The sequence below is a fragment of the Schistosoma haematobium genome, chromosome 4 (genome assembly GCF_000699445.3).
Source record: "Schistosoma haematobium chromosome 4, whole genome shotgun sequence".
In the NCBI taxonomy this organism is placed as follows: Eukaryota; Metazoa; Platyhelminthes; class Trematoda; order Strigeidida; family Schistosomatidae; genus Schistosoma; species Schistosoma haematobium.
This window is the reverse complement of record NC_067199.1, coordinates 8,220,071-8,244,473: the sequence shown is the minus strand read 5'-3', so window position 1 is coordinate 8,244,473 and position 24,403 is coordinate 8,220,071. Positions and strand designations below refer to the sequence as shown.

At 34.3% G+C, this 24,403-nt stretch overlaps 1 protein-coding gene across 1 annotated transcript in view; it reads left to right on the top strand.

Moving 5' to 3' along the window:
• The window catches only part of CNGA3_3 (Cyclic nucleotide-gated cation channel alpha-3), a 97,222-nt gene extending 76,483 nt beyond the window's left edge, over window positions 1–20,739 (top strand). Inside the window, exons 7-11 of the mRNA XM_051215561.1 lie at window positions 4,694–4,777; window positions 5,636–5,732; window positions 12,116–12,414; window positions 18,219–18,279; window positions 20,380–20,739. Of these exons, the coding sequence (XP_051066094.1) occupies window positions 4,694–4,777; window positions 5,636–5,732; window positions 12,116–12,414; window positions 18,219–18,279; window positions 20,380–20,466 (628 nt within the window). The 3' untranslated portion in view covers window positions 20,467–20,739. The remainder of the gene's footprint in view (window positions 1–4,693; window positions 4,778–5,635; window positions 5,733–12,115; window positions 12,415–18,218; window positions 18,280–20,379) is intronic.
• The last annotated feature ends 3,664 nt before the right edge of the window (window positions 20,740–24,403 follow it).

Sequence of the window (24,403 nt, the reverse complement as noted above, 5' to 3'; positions counted from 1 at the left end):
ACTGATAGGTCCTGAGTTCGAATCTCGCGGGACGCGGGATCGTGGATGTGCACTGTAGAAGAGTCTCGGACCAGGACAAACGGCCGTCGAATGCTTCCAGGTTTTCCATGGTGGTCTAGCTTCAACTGAATCATGATTTCAATTATTGAAATAACGAAAATCTCCACAAAACTCCTTCTGATAATATATATATATATATATATATATATATATATATATATCTTACCTCAACCAATCCACGAAATTGCGCCACCATCTTCCATTGTACTGAGGTAGACACCTGTTTCTACCCGACATAGAATAGCTCCACTAGTCACGGCTTCTCACCAAAACTCCGAGAATTTTCTCACGAAGCTAGTCACTAGTGAGCACATGGTAATTATCAGTTTAGGGGTCCAACATCAATCGGTTCATGATCTCAATCAATATATATACATATATTAAAAATAAAAAAGCAAAAGTCACTCATTAATAAGAAAGAAGATAAAATTATGATGATGAAGAGTGAAGTCATAATGAAATCCACATAACTCGCTCAAAGAAATATCGAAACCTTTTCTAGTCATATCACAATAATAAGAGTTCATTTGGATCATTTTATCAATGAAGGAACAGATTATCATTGTAGTGGATGTTACTCATAAAGCTGTTTGTAAGTAGTGGGTAGCAGAACGTGACATCAAAGTTGCAAAAATTGTCAGATAGAGTCAAAAGTTTCAGTGCATCGAAAGTACGTTGATGACAGAACACTTGTAGGCCAGTTTAGAAGACAGTTCTGATTACAGAACACATCGAAAGATAAAAATGGACGATTGAAGGTTATGTATGTGTGTTATGTAAATAATTTATAACTTCTTGCAATAAATACACCTTCCTCCTGGCTATTGTCTTCTTATATCAATATAATTATTCTTGTAGTTTGATGAAAATTAGTTTAGTATAACTACAGAGTGTTATATATTGAAAACAGTTGTCTCTGCATTGTAGCACTGAAATGAAACATCTTGATTCCCGTTCTGAGGATTGAACATAACTGTTTAAATATGATATATGTAAACTTTGATTTAAAAATTTTTAAATTTGACTTAAATCAACTTATACTTCAAGTGGAATTATAGGCTTCATAATCAGAATAAATGTGTGTCAGATGAAGTTTGAGAAATAACATTGCAATTACAAATTTGATCGAATGTTTAGTGGTAAACTATATTTATTAGAACTTTTATTAGTTGAATTCACGAGTCAATCTAGGCTAAACCCCCATTGAAAACGCGGAATCACTGGATGGCTGTTTCATACAAGTATAGGATTCCTTATCAGCGCACATCCACGATCCCGCATGTGGGACTAGAACAAGGGACTTTTGGCCGCTAGACCACTGAACCGGCATTCAACGGTATTAATGCCTAACTTCAATCGATTCATGGTGTCGCGCCAACCTGTTGAGGTGTCCCACATTAGGACGAAACGGTTTTCCAATGCTTCAAGGTTTGCCAGTGATGGTCTAGTATAGATTGGATCGTGAATGCAACTGCTAAAATACTACAATGTCCACAAATCCACATGATGATAAAAGTTTTATATGAAATTAGTGAGAAATAATAAAGTGTGGTGGATGCTAAGTTAGTGAGTCATGTATTCAGGAGACTAATAATGATGTTAAACCAATATTAAAAAAATAATAATAATAACAATACAAAGATGTGTGAGTAAAGGTAACTTTCTGGAGGTTAATTTTTTAATTTAAATAAATATTTCAGTGAATAGTATTATTGGGGCACGTTGTTTGATTTTGTCGTCATTTAGATCGACGATATTCGTTGAAGGGCTCACCATTTTAGTGGCCCGTGGATCTGACTCCTATTTAGATCGTACGAATGTTTGTTATCGCCTATTCTCGTACATAATTGTCGACTTAAATTACGTTATCCAATAACGGAATTAAATAAGTCAAATAACGAGAATCGACCTGTGCATACATATATTTTGTATATGAAGCGAATGAAACAGAGCAAAGCAAAACGACACGTAGGGAAGATGGCTGGGAAGCCAACTCCATTTTAGTCAAGCGTTACTCAATATTTATAGTCAGATAAAATAAAGCAACAGACTTGTGATTAATGGAATAAGAAGGGCACACACATATACGCTCGTATAAAAACAGTCAATACTGATAAGCGAATAATTGACAAGGTCAAAATATGACTCAATTAGAATGAATAGAATGGAATGTCCGAAAGCTAGAATAAGATATATGGGCTTAAAATAATGACTGACACTACAGTATCCATTTATTTACAATATAAAAAATATTCAATACAGTAACTAAGTGAGTAGTAAAAATTCTGGGTGTTTTTTTAATGAATGATATGTGAATACAGTGCTTCCAGGTTTTCCATGGTGGTCTAGCTTCAATTGACTCATGAATTCAGTTATTATATGTAAATACAAGTATTGAAAATAAAATGGTCCTGAAAAAACTGAATAATTTCGTTGAAATGTTCTTTTCGTGTCTTAGGAAAAAATAAGGATTCATTTTAATTTAGACATATTCCCGAAGTCATAATGCAGTGTTATTTATTACAGCGGAAATCCCTTTCTAGGTGTACCTTTTCAAAACTATACAATCATATATATAACAACTTGAACTGATTATATCATAGGTTATGGATGTTATGGGGAAATAAATGGAATTTCATTCAATAGATGATGTTCAACAATATTAAGTGGTTGGATGACAAGTACTCAGGAGATGAAATTGTTGACATAGTCACTCAAATATATTAAGTACAAAAACAAAATACACATTAATTATCAGATACATAACGAACAAGGTTAGATGCCATTTAACAAGCAAATGATTGAGGATAAGCATTACGAAGGTTTCTCACAGAAAAAACAATGAAGCAGAAATCGCAATATTGGGCTTATTCAGTCTCTTATCATAACTTAATGTGAATTTAGCTGTTATTGGTAACCAACAGTCTCTTAAAGGTATATTTAATGTGTTGACCTCTTTTAACCACAATTAGTTGATATTTAGTAGATTAACAGTGACGTAATAAATTCCATAGAATTTTTTTTCAGAGTGAAAGGTTACTTGAGAATGCATGTAAATTGATAAAAATAGCTTCAGCTATCTGAAACATTTTATAAAAAACAATGTCTATTCTTTGTGAAATGTGTAAATTTGGTAATTATAATAGACTTAACTGAAGTTCTTGAACAAATAAGAAATCAAAAACAAGTACTTACTCACGCCTGTTATCCCTCTTTGAATAGCATGGACCAACTATCAGCATTGTTCATAAAATTCTGTCCTGGAAAATACTTTCCAATTCTTTACAGTGGCTACTCATCCTTTTGATGTCTGCTTTCAATTCTCGGTCTTCCTCATCCTTTTTCCCCTTCTGAATTCCAAATTAGGGCTTACCTCGCGATAAAGTTTGATGACTTCTGTGATGTGTGTTGTGTCCACTTCCAACGTATTTTCAAAATTTCCTCCTCAGCTGGAACCTAATTTGTTCTCTCTCATAGTAGGCTGTTGCTGATGATATCCGGTCAACGGACATTCAGTATCTTGTGTATGCAACTGCTTAGAAATACTTGTACCTTTTTGATGATGGTTGTAGTATTTATCATAGTTTCAACTCCATACAGTAGAACTGTCTTGACGTTCGTATTGAAGATTCTCACTTTGGTGATAACTTGGAAAAAACGAAAACCTAAAATGAACCTGTAAATTACCTCTCATAAGACCGTTTTGTAGAGACAGTGATTTTCATCAGAAATGGATGATAATTTGAGCATCAATAATGATCACAGTAAACTATACAGCTACTTTGTAGTAGTTAAGTTCTCTTTTTGATAATTTGAGTCTGTAGCCTTACATGGAGTAGATGACATTTGTTAGTTATCACATATTGTTGCATGCAAGAAATATAGGCCAGTAGATCATAACCCAAACATTAGATGGCATTATTTCTAAAGTCTGAACATTATGAATTGAACTTTTTGTTTTGTGATTAGTGCATATTGTTAAGCTATTTTAAACTTACTTTCATAAGTGCTTATATGTTACACTTTTTATACCGTCTAGTTCAAATAGCCTTAAATTTAAATGATATGTTTAATGCGTTTTCACCAGTTCCAAAATGCTCTCACAATCTTACATCTTTTCAACTATTTAGTCGGAAAATTTTCTTATTACATTCATCTTAATAAACTATTCTCAACTGAGATAAACACTTAGGATCTGTTACAAATCCTCATGATAAGAATATATAACCGTTTGTTTTACGATGATGGTTGGATGTAGTCAACAGGAAACCCTGAACCTGATTTTTGTGCTACTTGGCACTCGTCAGCATGATGCTTGACGGATTCGATCTTATGTCACCCAGCTTCATAGTTAGAGACTTTACCACTGAGCTATCCGGGCCGCAACTGACCCCTTGTAGGACTGCGATGTATTAACAATTGATTGGTTACTGGGTGACGATCGATGTGATGCATGTCAGGTGCTTCTTAGTGCAGATCGAATCCTATCGACCAAGTTTGTTCTACAAACTGTCTAGAAATTTTAATTTTCGAAGAATAAAATGTATCTCTTACATTTTCTTATCAATAAAGTTTACTTTTAGAAAATACTGTCTCTCCTTTTTGTTTATTTCGCCTGTTTTTTTTTCAATAGTGAAGAGAATGAAGTTCTTTCTACAATGGGTCCAGGTGATTTTTTTGGTGAAATTGGTGTATTAAATTTGGATGGGATAAATAGGTGAGCTCAACTTATTTATATGAATTATTTAATTTACTTTCTTCTAGTAATTGCAAACGTCTTATTTACGTTTGTTTGATTAAATTAACTGCATAAATATTCTCCCATATTTAGTGAAATAATTATTGATAGACTTATACTTGTTAACTATCATAGAGTATAAACCACCAATACGGATTCTCCAAAGAACTCTATCCTGAGCTAATTTTTCCAAGGTTTCCCAAGTATTTTTCTTTTTTTATGTAGAAAATAAGATGTTACAGTATTTGATTCCAATATTATATACCTTAGTCCTAAACTTTGTAATCTAATAGCAACGTTATGTAACTTAAATAACAGTTTTCTATCATGATAGAAGGGATAGTAACCGTTAAACAAGTCAGTGGCTATCTGAACTCAGTAGCTTATGAATAACGTCTTGGAATTTAAAGAGAAGGACAGTAGGTTTAAACCTCGGTACCTACAATAACTTTAAAATGCAAGTACAAACTTGTTTTTTGAATGCGATAAAGCGATTGTCCTAAATCTTACAACAAGTCGTCACTTTGGAATGTAGGTTTATTATGACAGAGTAAAATACTATATGACTATCCAAATGAATCAAAGTGATGGTTTCGAACAATTGGTTTGGTAGTTGAATATCAAATACCTAATATTCTCGCTAACCAAATTACTTATTACAAACACCAGCTGGTGAAAAACTTGAAAACTTGTACGATTTAAAATAATTTTTCTCTGAACATTTTTAGTAGTTTACACTCAAGATCTTAAGCGATATAGGACTCATGACATTTAACGTTCGCATGACAAACATAAACTCTGATGATTAACGTTTAATTCCTTCCCTTATCGTTTTAGACGAACTGCTGATGTGCGTGCTGTTGGATATGCTGAATTATTTGTTCTAGCACGTGATGATATATTAAAGGCATTGAAAGATCATCCAGAAGCTGAGGTAATATTGGTTTTTTTATCAGACTATTTATCTCATTACAACTACCATTTGCTATCAAAACGTATTCAATAATAACAAATTTTATACACCCATGCCATTGTGATCGGTTCTGATCGGTGTCACCCACAGTCTCCAACCATTGGCTACGATAGTCCTGTGGACTCCAACCAAGTAGTCTGCATCTACCAACATGGCTAAGACCAGAAGTTAGTGACTTCAAGCACTGATGTCAAGTTTCGATTTGGCCACCCCTAACTTTTTCCCAACAGCTATTCGCAGTCTTCATAAAATTGATTTTTAATACTACTATTCAGTAGTATAATCAAGAGATAACTATTTTCAGAAACTACTGTAAACTTAATAAAAAAATATGCTGTTTACTGACAAAAATTAAATGTAGCATATTTTACTGTATAAAAAAGAATATAGGAGGCATATTTCATTTTATCTGAACTACACTAACTAGACACATACGCATAACTATGCTGGTATTCTAAGTGAGATTGAAATACGGTACTGATAAACTAAAATACTAAGAGCTTTGTCACTGGGTTACCATTTTATGAGAATTATATGACTTAAAGTTCACAGTTATTTTCATCTTAATCAAATTACTTAACGAATGTAGTCACGTCTATTTGTTAATTAGAATGATATATATAAGCGAACAGTATTGTTTTCAGTTAGATCCTCACCATGCTTTACTCTTATATGTAATAATATATATATATGCATATACGAAATTACTTTGCCAAATCCATGTGAATTAGTTGAGGTTAGATATTAGCACTGATGGGTCCCAGTCCAGTGGTCTAAAGGTTAAACATTTGCGCGAGACCAAAGATCCTAGGTTCGAGTGATGTGAGAGGGATCATGGATGCGCACTGCTGAGGAGTCTCGTACAACGACGAAGCGGATGTCTGGTGGTCCTAGGTTCTTAATGGTCATGTAACACTGATTGGTTCATGGCTTAAATGAATTCAACAATCTCCACAACCACTTACTGATATTTCTGTATAAATATAAATTCAGCTACTCTTGTGGAGAAAGCTATAGTGGACACATAACAAGATAACCGAGCCAAAGACTTAGTGAACACCTACTTTCGTGGTTAGGAAAGGGTATTTACAAAGCAATACGCATCCCTGCTATACAACATTTGATTTAAGAGTTATAAAATTGAAATTATTTGTCATTTTCTGATTAGTTTTGCATGTGGGTTTGGATTTCGTCTCTTACACATCGCAGAAACTAGAAGATTCGAGCTAACGATTCACGTCCTTATATTCATAATAGATTTCTAATATCTTTTTCCTCTCCTTGGCCAAATTAACCTTACTCAAAGATTTTACTCATTAATATTTTCCATACTCTTCGTTCATTTATTTTATAACACGATAACGTTTGAAGCAAACGGTACTGGATTCGATTCTTAGAGTGAACAACAAATATGAGATGCTGGTACATCCAGTTAACGATTTTGAAATAGGACGAAACGCGCGTCCTGGAAACCACTACTAGCGACTATCCATTTTCGCTTATAAAGCTTGTGACTTAAGGCACTATCGAGGCAGTCCGCAAAGTATGCCAATTAGAGACTGATCAATTGCAGCCCTAAACTACAATGGAAAGATTCAAGTAAACAATACCAAGGGAATTTGAATAGTTTTATTGTTTGTAATAATAAATGAAAAATAATGAAGTCACACGGTAAATGGACTACATTATATTCTCATCATTTTCCTAACTGATTTCAGTAATTTAAATAAACTAACTTTTGTACTTCCATACAGATTTTATAAAATAGAAGTGGCGCCAATTTAATTTCTTACCATGGAAACCGAAATCAGTTGATTTAAAGATATTCGTAGCCTACAAAATGTAACATGAATTAATGTTTGATCGCTAAAACGTAAACTGTTTATACAGATGTGTAATTAATAAATCTTAAAATTTTCAACTTTATGAATCAGATATACATAAAGCAACAGTATTGTTTTTCAGGCTTTACGCTGATATTCAGTAATATTTATATCACATGTTTTTGTGGAAATTATAGTAATTTCAGTAGATGAGATCATGAGTCAATTGAAGCCAGATCGTCATGCAAATCCTGGAAGCACTCAATGCGTGCGAGACCGATAGGTCGTGAGATCGAATCTCGCGAGGCGGGATCATGGATGCACACTTCTGAGAAGTCTCACAACAGGACGAAACGGCCGTCCAGTACTTCCAGGTTTTCTAGTGTCAATTGATTCATAATATTACTATACATATACGAAATCAATAAACCAATCAAGGCAGTTTACAAGTCAGTGATAATAGTGGAATGGATTACATAAATAAACAAAATAAATAAAAAGTACGAGTCAGTGGTGTGGAAATACGTCTACTAATTGTGATAAGAGTAACAAAGGCTTGTTTTACATCGGGGAATAGATCGATGACCTGAAAAATATAGACAGTAAAACAGCATTCATCAAATTCGCTTGGTGATGTTTACTTGAATCTTTCCATTGTAGTTTAGGGCTGCAATTGATCAGTCTCTAATTGGCATACTTTGCGGACTGCCTCGATAGTGCCTTAAGTCACAAGCTTTATAAGCGAAAATGGATAGTCGCTAGTAGTGGTTTCCAGGACGCGCGTTTCGTCCTATTTCAAAATCGTTAACTGGATGTACCAGCATCTCATATTTGATGTTCACTCTAAGAATCGAATCCAGTACCGTTTGCTTCAAACGTCATCGCGTTATCCACTTACCTACTGAGTCAAGAAAGCCAGAGTGAACATCAAATCTAAGAATTGGGTATATCCAGCTGAAAAGTCTGAAGTAGGACGAAACATGAGTCCTGGACTCCACTGCTAGCCACTATCAATCTTTGCTAATAATAATAGATTTGAATAGCCTTTTCAGTTATTGTTAAAACTTCAAGAGCTTATAGAATTCACAAATAAAACTGTTTTCCAATCGTGTTGTTTTAAAAGATAGACTATAGTGTATAGTTTAAATGAATTTTCCATAACAATGTGTATGTGGTAGTCAATTCAAATATCACTCTGATTCATTTAATGATATGTAAACTGCATTTTGAACGTAAAGTATTTTACCCAGATTTTATAAAATTTCTAGTATTCCATTGTCAACTATCAATTAGGCCTAATTATCATCATTTTTTTTCTTCAAAAATCTAATGGTAAGGTCTGTTATATAAATCAAGGTTTATTTAACTGTATTAAAAGATTACAAACATCAAGTGTGTTTGAATGTTGAATATTTCATTAACATTTGGTTTATTATCAATTCTGTTTCCATAATCAGTTTATACAAGATAGTGCCTATTAAAGAAAAGTACTTAAACAGAATTAAATACAATTAGGCCACTATGAAAAATTCATAATATATCCAATGAATTTTAGTATATGACTTATGTTTAAATAAAAATAATACTTTGTAAATAAAAATTTTGACTTGACGAATTCAATTAAAGGAGAAAATTCAATGACATACATACAAATTATACAATATGTGCATAAATAATTTAATAGTTGAGATCATGAATCAATTGAAGCTAGATCACCATGGAAAACCTGAGAGCACTGAACGGCCGTTTTGTCCTATTGTTGGACTCCTCAGCAATGCGCGACCACGATCTATATTCACAAGAGGACCTATCAGTCTCGCGTGCGAGTGCTTAACGTCCAGACCATTGGGCCGGTCGGCAACCAACGGTTGTAATATCCAACTACAATTATTCTATGAAATTGAGCAACACGTCCACCATTGTCATCAGTGACTTATTACTTATAAACAGACCCGGTTGTACTGCACTGGTCACTGCTTCTCAATATAACTCCAGGAAATACCTCTTGAAGCCAGTCAGCATAAATAATTATTAAAAATTAACCCCTTATTTTAAGAGATACGTATTGTAGATTTAGAGAGGAATATAATTTCTATGTGTAAAGTTAATAACATACTTACTTACTTACACCTATTACTTCCAATAAAGCATAGGCCGCTGACCAGCATTCTCCAACTCATCCTGTCCGAGGCCTTTCTTTCCAGTTCTCTCCAATTTTTGTTCATTTTTCTCATGTCTGTCTCCATTTCTCGGAGTAATCAGTTCTTTGATCTTCCTGTTCTCCTCCTTTGGCCTTCAAGATTCTAAGTGAGGGCTTACCTTGTGACGCAGTTGGGTGCATTCCTCAATGTGTGCCCTATCCACTTCCAGCGCTTCCTCCTCATTTCTTTCTCCGCTGAGATCTGGTTTGTTCTCTCCCACAGTAGGTTGCTGCTAATAGTGTCTGGTCAATGGATCAGAAGTATTTTCTGTAAACGACTGTTAATAAAATCTTGTATCACCTGGATGATGACTTTCGTAGTTCGCTAAGTTTCCGCCACATACTGTAGAACTGTCTTAACATTCGTATTGAAAATTTTGAGTTTGGTGTTGGTTGAAAGTTGTTTTGAGTTCCAGATGTTCTTCAATTGTAAATATGCTGCTCTTGCTTTGCCGATCCGCGCCTTCCCATTGTTATGTCCTTTGGTCTGTCTACCCACTTTCGGTGCTGAGGATACTTATCTAATCCAGATTAAGGCCTCCGCGCGATAGGCTGACCGACCTAAACTTGAGGCTAGTATGCATGAGTTCGAAGTGGAGTAGAGAGAAGAAAACTACTATATCACCTGATTGGCTGACAAGCACGCGAATGAGAGAAGAGAAGAGAAGACAACTGGAACACTACTCGATCTATTCCCGATATTCCTATTTCAATTCGGATTATTGTAAAAAGGTACATGAATAAATAAGTGAATAACCCGACCACAACGTGCAATAATTATGAAAAATACAATTATGTCCAAAGCTGGGAATTCGAGTAGAAAATAGGGTGCAAAATATTATGTTTCAATTACAATAGCTTCGGAACAAAAAGGAGTATGGCAATGAATCATACATCGAACGAGAGCTTATGTTCTGTAGAATAGATAATGGACAAAATTAAACATCAGTGTTTTACAAGCTTTGAATAGAATGGAATAACGTCCCGAAAAATAGCTTTCGTAGTTTGTCAGGGCTTCTTGTTTCCCTGTTCACATCACCCATCTGCATCAGATCCACCGTGTTCATCAATGATGCTGCCCAGATATGTAAATGTTTTTACATCTTTAAAATCTCCACCAAGTGTTATGTTGTTGTTTCATGCTGTGTTGTTTTTGGAGAATTCTGCTTTTCCCTTTGTAAATGTTGAGACCTACTGCTGCTGAGACAGCGTTATGTTATTAAACCAACCACTTATTCACTTACACACATTAAAACTATAGAATACTTCTATCCCTTAAACACTATATATGACTGAAATTTACTCTACTGACATTCCTAAAAATACTATCAAATAATAATTAACAGAATTGTTAAATAATACAATACACGCCTACAATGCTATATACACACTAAGTCAAAAAATTTCCTTACCTTCAGTCTAATGGATATCATTAACTATATATACTATTGAAGTCATAAAAAAGGAACTCGTCGAAGAAGAAGAAGAAGAAGGAGAAGAATCTATGCGTAGTTTTTCAACATTATATCATTCAAAGAATAGAGTTGATTTTACTTAACAATTGTTATGTGACATTATTTAGTGTTGGTTTATAAAAAGGATCCAGTAAACAGTTGGAAACATAAGTTTCTTATTAGAGTATACTTTACAATGATAAAGAAAAATTAACTTCGGATATATCTGTGACCTTTCAAAAACCAAACAGCGTAGGAGGCGCTTTACACGTGCCGTTTATGATCACTTATAAGTAAGCACCAAATGATGATATCCAGATTTAGTGAATACTTAGTTTCTCTAGGCAATCAAGCCATGTAAGAGATCAATCAAATTCCAGACAGATCCGTAACATTATACCTAAATGAAAAATATTGATTATTTTATATGTCATATGAATTTAATTGGGTTGGAAGATAGATATACTGTATATTACTGACAATCTTCAACTACTGCACATTAGATAATTATTATTGTGTTAAGAATATTATTTGTCTAAATTATCATAATTTTTGTGTAATATTTATTTTCAGAAGGGGATTTGTGGAAATTTTAGAAATTTCACCGGTTGAAATCATGAGTCAATTGAAGCTAGACCACCATGAAAACCCAGGAAGCACTGGGCAGCCGTTTCGTCCTAGTGCGCATCCACGATCCCGTCCGCCGCGAGATTCCATGCAGTGTTTCCAGGTTTTCCATGGTGATCCAGCTTCAATTGACTCATGATTTCAACTAGTAATATTTATTTGCATATATATATCATTGTCTGTAATCTTGATTCTATATTCAAAGTATCATTAGAACTTATGAAAATGTTCTTTTTTTAGTTTGTTATCCGTAAACATGCAGCTAAACGTTTATATGAATCACGTCATCGACGGTCAGGTATTTTACAAGGAAAAAAATCACCATCTTGTAGTTCTAATTTTTCAAATAAATTCTCTCCAACACTACAAACACATCCACATTTATTTCCTATAGGAAATACAATAGGATGTTCAGCTAGTAGAGAATTATCACGATTTTCTACAAGTCCAGTTTGTTTGGATAAATTTTCACTACATCGTCGGTTAACAAACTATAATGTTCAATCAAGTGAAAGATATATGAACAACTCTGATAAACAGTAAGTTGAATGTTTATTAAGAATGAAAAACAAAACTAATAGAACAGTCACAATGACTATTTTCATTTGAGTGATATTCTTATTTACTGATGTAACCTATGAAACTTCATCTTCTTTGATGCAAAAATAAGTCAACATATGGATTTCATAATAATGTGAATAAACCAAATTTTTAATGCAAATTGTCAATTAACATTAGAATATTGTTCCAACTTGACTAGTCAGCTGTGTTATAGTACTTACGGTATCTAAATTCCAATCAGTAATTGTGAAGTGTAAATCATATGAATTCCTTTTGAGCTATAATGTTATATTAATAGCCCATATGGAAACACTGTTTAGCATTCAGATAAAATAAAACATCTACAGTTACTTTCTATAACCTTCCAGGCTAGTTTCATATTGATATACATTGTGTGTTCATTAGCATTTATCAATCTACTTAGGATCTATGTACTGAGAAGAAATATTTGATCCTTAGGCTTAGATTATAAGCAAAGATGGATAGTGTCTAGCAGTGGAATCCACGACGCGCATTTCGTCCTGTTTGGGACTCGTCAGCTGGGTGTACCTGAATCTCGGAGTTGATGTTCACTCTGGGACTCGAACTCAATACCGTTCGCTTCAAACGCCATCGCGTCATCCACTTACCTACTGAGTCCTGATAGCCACTTGCTTGTGCGATGGGGTGAAGTTTAATTCAATTGGTATTGTTTTACTTGAATCCTCCCACTGATGTTTTAGGACTGAAATTGATCAGTCGAAACGCGCGTCCTGGATTCCACTGCTAGCCACTATCCACCTTTGCTTATAATGCTTGTAAATTAAGGCAATATCGATGCATTCGCACAGTATGCACATATGCCAATAAGAGACTGATCAATTTCAGTCCTAAAACATCAATGGGATGATTCAAGTAAAACAATACTAAGGCTTAGATGTTTCCATATCTGGTGTCAGTCTAAGATGATAAGTAAGTACAATAGCCTTTTATCTCTATAATATAAAAAGAATACAAAACAACAGTAGATTTGCATATATTAATTTGAAAGTAGTCTACCGATGTTTTAATATAAGTAGAAGTTATACATTTATGAATCGTTAGCTGAAAAGTTTGTTGTTTCTTATGGGATGTTGATATTTATTTTGCAGATATTATATTTATGTTATGTCCCAATAAGCATAATGAATAGTGACTTTGGGATCCATTTATGAATCAACACTATGTGTATATATTTATCGTATAATTGTTAAATGACTAAACTATTCATATTCATGTCCCTCTTATTATGAGCTTTGTTTTGACCAATGGACTATTACTATACGATTTACTGTTCTTGAATTACGCCCTATCTGTTAATGACTATCTCCCACATTCACAGCCACATTTGACTAATTCTTGTATAAATGTTGTTTCACATTTTGTGGTACGGTGTGGTCTGTCTGGTTGGTATATAAACCGAGTATGCTTGAAATAAACGACTCATATTGCAGAGGCTGAGACTGGTGTTCTGGATTTAACTGGATGGGCTAGGCAGGTAGCAGGACCGATAATTTCTCTAGACTGCTCGTACGGGTTTTATGCTTCACTGGTTCGATCGATAATTCACTGCTCTCTAATTGGCGGTATCCTTAAGTTATACATTACCAGGGCACACAGGTCACAAGTTATAACAATTTATTACAGTCAACTAATTCGATTGTTTCTATCCGTTTTTAATTTTGATATCTTTTGCAAATAAGCGATAGTTTCGGTTATTTAATTGTTTTCTTTACCAATAATCTGTAGTATTATATGAATGATTACTCAAAGTTGAACTTTATTTATTTTTTCAATTTAATGATCTATTTTTACAGTTGTGATGTGAAGCAATAAAATAGAATAATGATATTGTTTTATATCTACTTGATATTGTTCAGTCAACCATTAAAAGCATCATAGAATAGTGAACTTCTTCTGTACAATGGTTCATTTAGTTGACATTCATTCCATTCATTCAATTAAATGTAGTCAAGCCTAATAAATGCTAAGATAATGAAAATATTTTATCCTAGTATTTATCTACAAAATGAAATTTATAGCAGATTCATACAAGAATACAACGAGTATGATATAATTTAACTAAGAAAATGAAATCCAATATTTGACTTTTCCTAATTATAATCAGTACACTCTATTTGATCAATGGTAATCTATTTAAACCTTGAATTTTTTTATATTCACGAATTTCTATCTTATAATGGAGTTGCTAATGATCACACAATCGGTAATCAGCTTGGTTATTATGAGTAGTTATGCATCTACTGCCTCGTTTTACTGAGTGTTTCAATGAATATTAGTCCTAAATACCAATGTTTTTTAAATGAATCGATCTCTATAAATTGTTTTATGATTGTCCTGTTTAATTCTAAGTTACTTTTTACAATGGTTGCTTTCAAATTAAATCTTTAGTTTGTAGCGTGGCGTCAAGTCACGTTTGACTATGATCACCACCGCTACACCTTCGAGTAAACCAAAAATCAGAAGGCGATTGATGGTTGCAGTGAGATATATTTGTTGGCGATCTTGTGGTATCGAAAGAATATCGAGATCGTGCCAAAGGAGTACCACACGATTGGTCACCGATGGAATCTCCTCGAGTGCTTTAGTTATTTTTTGGGGAATTTCTCAAATAAAGCGTGGAATATCTAGTCATGAAATACGCTTAAGATTCGGTATGCATTTTTTTGAGCTTTGAAGCCCATGAATTTACTGTTTGACGAAGTATCGATTCGCTGCAGCCTACGTGAAATCAATACCGAGTATGGCTGGGGGAACATCGGCAATGATGAACGTCCACAAATACTGTCGTCGGTTGCCCAGGTTGACCGTGAGTTGTCGTGTACCATAGGTAGGAATGGCTGAGCCATTCGTAGCGCGTAGTTGAAGCGTCGTTTATTGTATTATTTATTTATTTGAACACATAAATATTGGTACAAGAGGGCACCAAATATATATGCGCTACACAAAACAATGAGAATTTAAAGACAAGGAAAAAAAGGTAAGGAGCGTGAAAGAAAAAGACAACAATAACGCACAGATCGGTGTAAGGTAGTGTAATAATAATGATAATAGTGATAGTGGAGGAAACAGAAAGGTGCAACCAGAAGAAATCTTTCACTTAAGGAAGACGCAACCACTTTTTACGAAGAAAGTAACGGAAGGTTACAGCAGGATCGTCACTAGCTTCTATTCTGAACCATATCTGATAAATTCTCTAGCCACTGTGTCGCACCATCTCTCGGACCCCAGCAAAGGAGTCGTGAAGGACCAACACAAGCCAGTCTTTTGCAGCTTTCATACCACGACACCATGTCATATACTGACCACCTCTCCGCTTTTTCCAACCAGTCCCAGCGTCGGCAAATAATGCACGACGTGGAATTTTCTGGAACGACATTCGTAGGACATGTCCAAGTCACCGAAGTCGGTGTTTCAAGATGGTGACACCAAGCGTCGTAGCTTGTGGCTTACTGTTACCTAGAGATACGACAGAAACATGGGCACCTGTATCTACTAGGTACTTAGCGTTCGTGCGGTAACCGTGCACATAAAATTAGCAGCCAACATGGAGTGAAGGACCGGCGAGTACGGCCTCATTTACTCGCCGGCTCGGGAGTTTCCCGCCTTGTATGAGAACGGGACTCGACAACGGTGGGCACCGGGCCTGAAGGAGCGGTGAAACCAGCACTAACCCACACTCGCTTCCGAAGCCTCTTTTTGGCGTGGCTTGGAAGATGCATGCGTTAGGTGAGTGGTTGCGGCTTTCCAAGACCGTGATCTAGCTCGAGGGACGTAGGGTTCGGGTATATCGCAACGGCCTCGGAAGTTAAGACATGTATGAATACGACTACCCCTGTCATTTTGAGCTGGGAAGCGACTAGCGTCGATATCCACGTTCGAACATGACGTTGAGGCAACTATGTAATTGTCTCGGTTGCCAGTCCTTGCCAGTATTTTGTCTGCTATGAGGGCCACCCGGTCGAGTGGTGCATCGTCGAGCAGGGCCGTGATCGTTGGTTGGATTTGTGCTGGTAACGATTCGAGCCACAATTCCTTGACAATTTTGGGATCAGCTGCCGTGGATCCTGCAAGAGACTGCAGGCGCGTGAGGTGGTGGCTCGGCCTAGCATCACTCAGGGAGTGACGTGTTAATAATGTCCTCAACCGTTCCCCTCTCGATGGAAGGAAATGTCTGAGGATCGCCTCCTTGAGGTGATCATAAACGTTAGGCACATTGGGGTTGAGGACGACCTCACGGACAGTAACTATGTGATCCCCTGATAAAGATTTCGGAGCGTATGCACGCTTTTGCCGTTGGCTCGTAATGCGGCGGGTCTCGAACTGAGACTCCAGTGCCGCGAACCATACTTCCGGACCGGGGGGGGATAAAAGATACAGATCGAAAATGGATAACCTGTACGTCAAAGTCTATTATATTATTACTATTCTTATCGTTATCTGTCATTTCAAGTTGTTGCCAGAATATTATATATTGGAAAATATCAATACGAAAATGTGCAACAGACGTGGATAGATAAGTAATAGACTCACCGCGATTGAAAAGTGTTCTTAGTTTTGCGTTCACCAGTTGTAGTGTGGCGTCGAGTCGTGGTTGACTATGATCACTACTACAGGAAGACTACATGCCAATTAACCGATAAGATCCCCCGTAGGCCAAATATCAGAAGGCAGTTGATGGCTGTAGTCGAGATGTATTTGTCGGAGATCTCGTGGTATCGAAAGAATACTGAGATCGTGCCAAAGGAGTACAAGCGGAACTACTGAGCAGACGTAAGTTCGTGCAAGGTCACAATCAACGGAAGGAAGAATGTCTTTATTACAGTTAAACAAACAAGTACAGTAAAACAATCAGTGGTACTATTGGTTATAATAATTGTTTCCATTAAACCAGTCGCGTTCTCTTGATAAAAGTCACTACAAGTCAATCAAATATCTCTATCCTTCGCTACTTCTTACATATCTTAAAACTGTAGTGCTATGCAAGCCGACATAGATTATTCTAGCTCCCGAACATTCATTCTACTTGAGTCAAATCTTGATCTTGTTAATTATTCGCTTATCAACCTTGATTGTTTTTATATGAGTGCATATGTGTGCACTTTTTATTCTACTCATCACATGGCTGTAAAATTAATTAACGCTTGATTAAATCGAGTTGGCTCACACGTCTCCACTGCCTGTCAATTCGCATCGCTCCCTTCGCTTCCTTCACTTAGTCCGTCTAATTGTCTGTCCAGATCAAAGAGGGTACAAAATATACGTACATAAAAATCCATTCTCATACTTGACTTGTTTTATTCTATTATTCACTAACACTATCCAAGTCGATGATTATATGCGAGGATTGACGACATATATGTTTCGACAGCAACCATTCATACAAATCTAATTGGCGCCAAAATAACAGGCCACTAAGAAGCAATCAAACTAATCGACATTTTACTCTGATGATAATTTCAACAATATTCAAAATCATACTTTTGTTACTCTAGTTAAGATGACCAGTAATATTTTTAATTCTTAAGAATGATTTTGTTTAATACAATTTTATTCTTTGATAAATATCCACGTTCGAAACAAAAGAAGATTACAGTTATTCTCTGTTATTTAGTATTAAATTCTATTTATTTTTTGTTAATGTTAATGTAAAATATTTTTATAGTCCCGAATTTGTTTCATTGTGTTTCACGTTATTATTTTGAGCATTTTTGATACATTTATATGTTTACTTCCATTGAAGATACTTGATAACACTTATGGATACTATGGAACAGTTCACAGAAAGATGGGATAATATTTTGGTAAGTTGTTTAGTTATAAATATCAAGCTTTTGAAGGTTTTAATTGTCAGCTTTGAACTTTCATTTTTCTAGCGTTTTCACATCGTTGTAGTTGAAGAAGTTTGATGGAAGTATACTGACATTTTACGTAGGATGCAAAATAAATATATTATAAAAAGTGATGATTTACGTTGACTCGGCTTCCTGAAACATGTATTTCCTAACCCTAGAATCCTTTTAGTTAAGTTTCTTTGGTATGTTGTGGTCTGCGTGGGTGTTGATAGGATCGGAAAGACTACCTTATTTTGCTTAGAATCCTCCATATGTTAAAAAACTGTAATAATATTACAGTTTTGCAAACGTAAACTTTCCTGAATAAACGTAATCGAAGAGAAGAATTTCATAATGTAATTTAGTAAAAATTATGTGTTTTGTAATATATCCTGTCGTGTATGAAAACTTAAAGGTTATTAACTAATGTGTAATAAACTACAATTATTTGCTTGATCAATTGTTTTTGTTGAATAAAGTAACAAGAATGCAACGCAAAAACTTAAGTATATATTAGAGCCTTATTCCTAAACACCTACTGAACTTCTAAACGTATACCATAATATGTGAATCTATCATAATCAAAATGGTCAAATATCCCTATTATTAAGTCAAATTCACGAATTGATCGAAGCTAAACAACCGTTGAGGACATGGAGGCTCTAAACAGCGGTTTTGTCTTGGTATAAGACCACTCATTAATGTTCAACCATGAACCCATCACCGAAGATCGAACGCAAAGGCTCCGGTCTCACACGCGAACGCTTGATCTTTAGCATACAGAACCAGCATTCAGTTGCATTCAAGTCGAAATTCAATTAATCCACAAATGATTGTCTATTGAAGCTTTCATTGTTATTTTAGATAACATCAGAGTTTAATTCATGAAAAAATGGTTACTTCACGATCAAGTTAACATTTTTGTCCTAGAATCTATGTTTGAAGTTCATAGAATAAATAAAATTCTCTCTTTTACTCCAAGTAATTAATAATGATTTTGTCTAGAATAACAATGAAATCGCTTTAAATAAAACATTTAACATAAAGAATTCAGAATGGGATTTTGTGGATATTATAGTAATTTCAATAGTTGAGATCATGAGTCAATTGAAGCTAGAACGCCATGGAAAGCCTAGAATCACTGGATGGCCACTTCGTTATGTCGCGTCACTTCAAAACCTATATGTCCTGGCTTTGAATCTCACCGAGCGGGATCGTGGATTCACACTGCTGAAGAACCTCACAATAGAACGAAATAGCCATCTAGTGCTTCCAAGTTTTTCATGGTACTTGCTTACTTACTTACACCTGTTACTCCTAATGGAGCATAGGCCGCCGACCAGCATTCTCCAACCTGAGCCTTCTTTTCTAATCCCATCCAATTCTTGTTCATTTTTCTCATGTCTGTCTCCATTTCCCGATGTAATGTGTTCTTTGGTCTTCCTCCTTGGCCTTGAGGATTCCATGTGAGGTCTTGTCTTGTGACACGGTTGATTGCTTTCCTCAATATGTGTCCTATCCACTTACAGCACTTCTTCTTGATTTCTTCCTCCGCTGAGATCTGGGTGGTTTTCATGGTAGTCTAGCTTCAATTAACTCATGATCTCAACCTATTGAAAATAAAGAATTCAATTAAACTAAACCAGTGGAGCTAATCCGTGTCGGGTAGAAACAGGTGTCTACCTCAGTACAATGGAAGGTGGTTGCGCAACTTCGTGGATTGGTTGAGGTTAGACATTAACACCATTGAATGCCGGCTCAGTGGTCCAGTAGGTTAAGCGCCTGGCGCGAGACTGATATGTCCTGGGTTCGAATCTTGCGGGATGCTGGATCGTGGATGCGCACTGCTGAGGAGTCCTATACTAGGACGAGTTGGTCGTCCAGTGCTTCCAGGTTTTCCATGATGGTCTAGCTTCAATTGACTCATGATTTCAATCAAAAACTTAACAATCTCCACAACTCCTAAACTGATAAACTAAATACATTCATATAAACTATACATTTTTCTTATAATTTCAATAACATCTTATTTCTTTACTTTTTCATATTTCATTAATATAATTCAATTAGACATCATTAGTTGATAATCATCGTAAAGAATTATTACTTTTAAAGGAAAATTTAATACAATATGCAACAAATCAAAACTCTATATAATTTGTACAGGATAAACACACACACACACACTATATATATATACATATATATATATATATATATATATATATAATAATTATGTCTTCCATATATGATTTTAATATCCATAAAATTACAATGAAGTTGAAATCTGCAAATCTACTCAAAAAAGAAAATTAATTTCAATGTTTATTACAACTTTTTATTCTTTATGTTATTGATTTTGTTAAAAAAAGAGAGAAAAACAAAAAAGAAAAAAGAAAAAAAAGAAAAAAAGAAAGAAAAAAGAGGAAAAACAAAATATATACACTTATATAGTTATTTAATTTGTATAAAACAAATGTATATGAATATAATAAATGTATATTTCTAATAGTAATCTTCTTAATGATTATTAGTAATTTTTATATTTAATTAAAGTAAATAGTTTAGATCTATTATATTTCATTATTTAATTAATATTCTAAATTTTGATAATCATGCAATGAGAAGACGAAGTTTATCAGAATTATGTGATCTATTTGTGCAATACATTTCGAACAATCTGATCATACATAATATGCTTGTTAAAACATTGTGTCTAAGGTTATATCAAGACAATCCACATAGGATGCATATATGTCAACACGAGACTGAACAATCGTAGTCCTAAATAACAATGGGAAGATATCAGTAAAAAAAATAACATCAAGTGAATTTATTGTGTCTATCAATTTACATGTATGTGTGGAAACACGTACATAGGGAGGAGCAAGCGTGATTTGTAATTAAGGGTGGGTGAACACATACCGAAATGGCTTCAAAAACAAATAGATTCCAATGGTCAAATAAGATCATAGGATAGACAGATATCATCCTCCATTGCGAAACATTTGATTGAGACGGGTCATTAGGTTGACATCAAATCAGCATTTGTAGTGTTATACAAAAACCTTCAAGAACGTATACTAACGTTTATTGAAGCCTTGCCTATACGGAATTGAAACCCCCGTTTATGCGTTCAAAAACAATTTGTCCTTACACTTAACCTACCCTGATAATACTGATTTATTATCCAGAATGGTGATCACATTGTTTTTGTGTACTTTATTATTATTTTTTTCTTTGTTATGGCTTACCTTTAACCTCTCTAGTTGTCCTTTAATTTTCATTAAAAAAATGTCTTAACAAGTACATTACGTGTGATCAGATTGTTCGAGATGTATTGCTCAAGCATATCACATAATTCTGATATAATTCGTCTTCTCATTGCATTATGGAAATTTATCAAAGAGACTAATTGCTTTAATACTCTAAAAAAATGTAAATCTATTTAAAATATATATTCTTTATGAATACAAAATGAAGGAGAGGAAATCAGTTATTCTTTTTATACAAGCATATAAATTAGAAACGTTAAACGGAAGGAAACAATTCACATTAAATATGTTCCATACTAACAGGATTAGATGACTGATTTACAGAATGTAAATACTGTATCAATTGAATAGATATATGATCAATACGAATATATAATCAGTATGAGAATTTGTGGAGATTATAGTACCTACACGGGAGATCATAATTTACCACTGACTACATATGGTTTCGAAATAACTTTTGTGAAAAATTACAATCTTCTTGACTGAGGTACCATGCAATTTGAAGTTAATTTTTAGATTCTCTTTACAATCTATGTGATATTTAATACTTTCATCGACCATTGTCATTACGAGTTCAACAAGATAAAGCAAAGTTCTATTTTTACTACTTTGTGATTGCGCCTAGTGACAATGAATAGCAATTACATACTTCTGATCACTTAATCCATAATTTAAGGACACTAAACCATTATATTAAACGTATTTGCTTCTAAGTTATGGAGCGTAATGGTTACCACTAATGTGACATACATATTTATAATTATATTACTACATTAGACAACTCTCTTTTAATCATAATAATTACTACAAATGCTATACATACTAGCTTTCTAAAATATCAATCGGAAGACTACAAATTCATTAACTACGGATCCAACTTATATATTGCCCTTGTCTAAGTGTTGGATACGATAGATAATGATTATCATCAAAATATTTATAGGTAACATGTTACTTCTTACTTCTGCCGTAGTCTCCAAAATACTCGAGGTTATGTTACTATTACATTTTATAGAAAACAAAACTTACATGATCATTGTACCGAATAAATTGGTCACATCGTTTCACTTTATTTTCATACCGGATAGCACATTATTCTTAAGTGTTTAATAAATCTTTTAACAGTTATGGTAAATTTTTGTAAACTTTAATAAAGCAAATTATCATACATTCTTTGTATTATTGTTTCATAATTTAGATCATAACATAATATGTGGGTGTCGTCATTCTGTAGATTATAAGCTGAGTTTCAGTAAATTAACTTGACATTTCAGTCATTTAATTGTTCTTTCCTCAATTAAGTAATATGAGCTATTGTTGAACATATATCTTGTGTTCATAGTCATATTATTAATGACCAAACGAGGTTAAGATTGACAATTCGGTTTTCTGTTTTAGACGGTCAGTGTATAGGAAACCAACCTGGACGGGACAATACTTAAATTTCCATAGTTTCTGTTCATTGTAATACAAGCGAGACCTGGTTAAGTGTCTCTTTAAGAGAACTCAGAATTTGTACTTCTGACACGTTGGAAAAAGATGAAAAGATACTGACTGACACATTAATATCAAATGGTTATCCACCAAAGTTCATTAATAGGTGCAAAAGTCAGCTAACGCCATCGTGTTTATTCGGTTCCGAAGAAAAATGTTTATATTCATCTACCATATAGAGGTGAATTCAATATTGTAGTTTTAAGACAGAGATTGAAAGCAGCCATCGAGAAAACCTGTTATGCTCCTTAATTGGTTGTGATTGAAAAGTTTAAGCCCTTGATTCCAAAATAGACCTACACGATGCACAAATGATTACGCCACATCCCATTTTATTTACCTATTCACATGTTTGTGTGGACACACATACATAGGGCGGAGTAATCGAACAATGTAATCAAAGATCATTGAACGTGTGCCTAGATGGCTTCAAAACCAATTAGTGTCAAATGATCCGAACAAAATGCGAGGTAAAAAACCATGTTAATCGATAGCGAAACATAAAATTGAATTGTAGCACAAAATTGACATTATTACAGCTTTTAAAACGTTGTATACAAATTGTCATAGACGATTTCTCAAGTTTATTGAAGCCTTGGCTATTCATAAATTTAACCCCCCTCCCTTATGTGTACAAAAACAATTGGCCGTAAACTTGAATTTACCCTGGTAATCCTTAAGTCATTCTATGGCCTAGGATAACGCGACAATAGTTTTCTCTCCCCTTTGTTATTCTACTTGAACTTTCATTTAATTGACCTTTATTAATTTTCATATAAAAATACCTTGACAAGTGTATGTGTGACCAAATACATCACATTTTTCAGATAAACTCCGTCTTCTCATTGTTCTATCGAAATTTATAAAAGGGACTAATTGCTTTAAATTTCTATTTTCTATTTGTAGCATCAAAATCCATTATAATATTGGATTAGTGTATGTATTAAACTAGTGTTTCATTCACAATTCTCTCTAACTGATTATTTACCAATAGAGAGTGAAGTATTTCTATGAGCTAATTTCTATGTCTGATATAACATCCATCCGGATAACCGCTATTAGATAATTAACGATGGCACATAACTTTCAGAAGACAATACGACGTGATGAATACAATATAGCACAGGTCACAAGACCACCAAAAATACGAAGCGAATACAAACAAAATGAGAATGAAGGCGAATGATGCGAATAATTAAATGAATAGGATTTAAGATGTACATGTACATAAGCAAGCGGATGAGTCATCGAGTGGTTTAAGTAACTAACATTGAAGCTAGTAAGAGTAATATATGAACGGGTTGTAACACATTCTCAAGCAT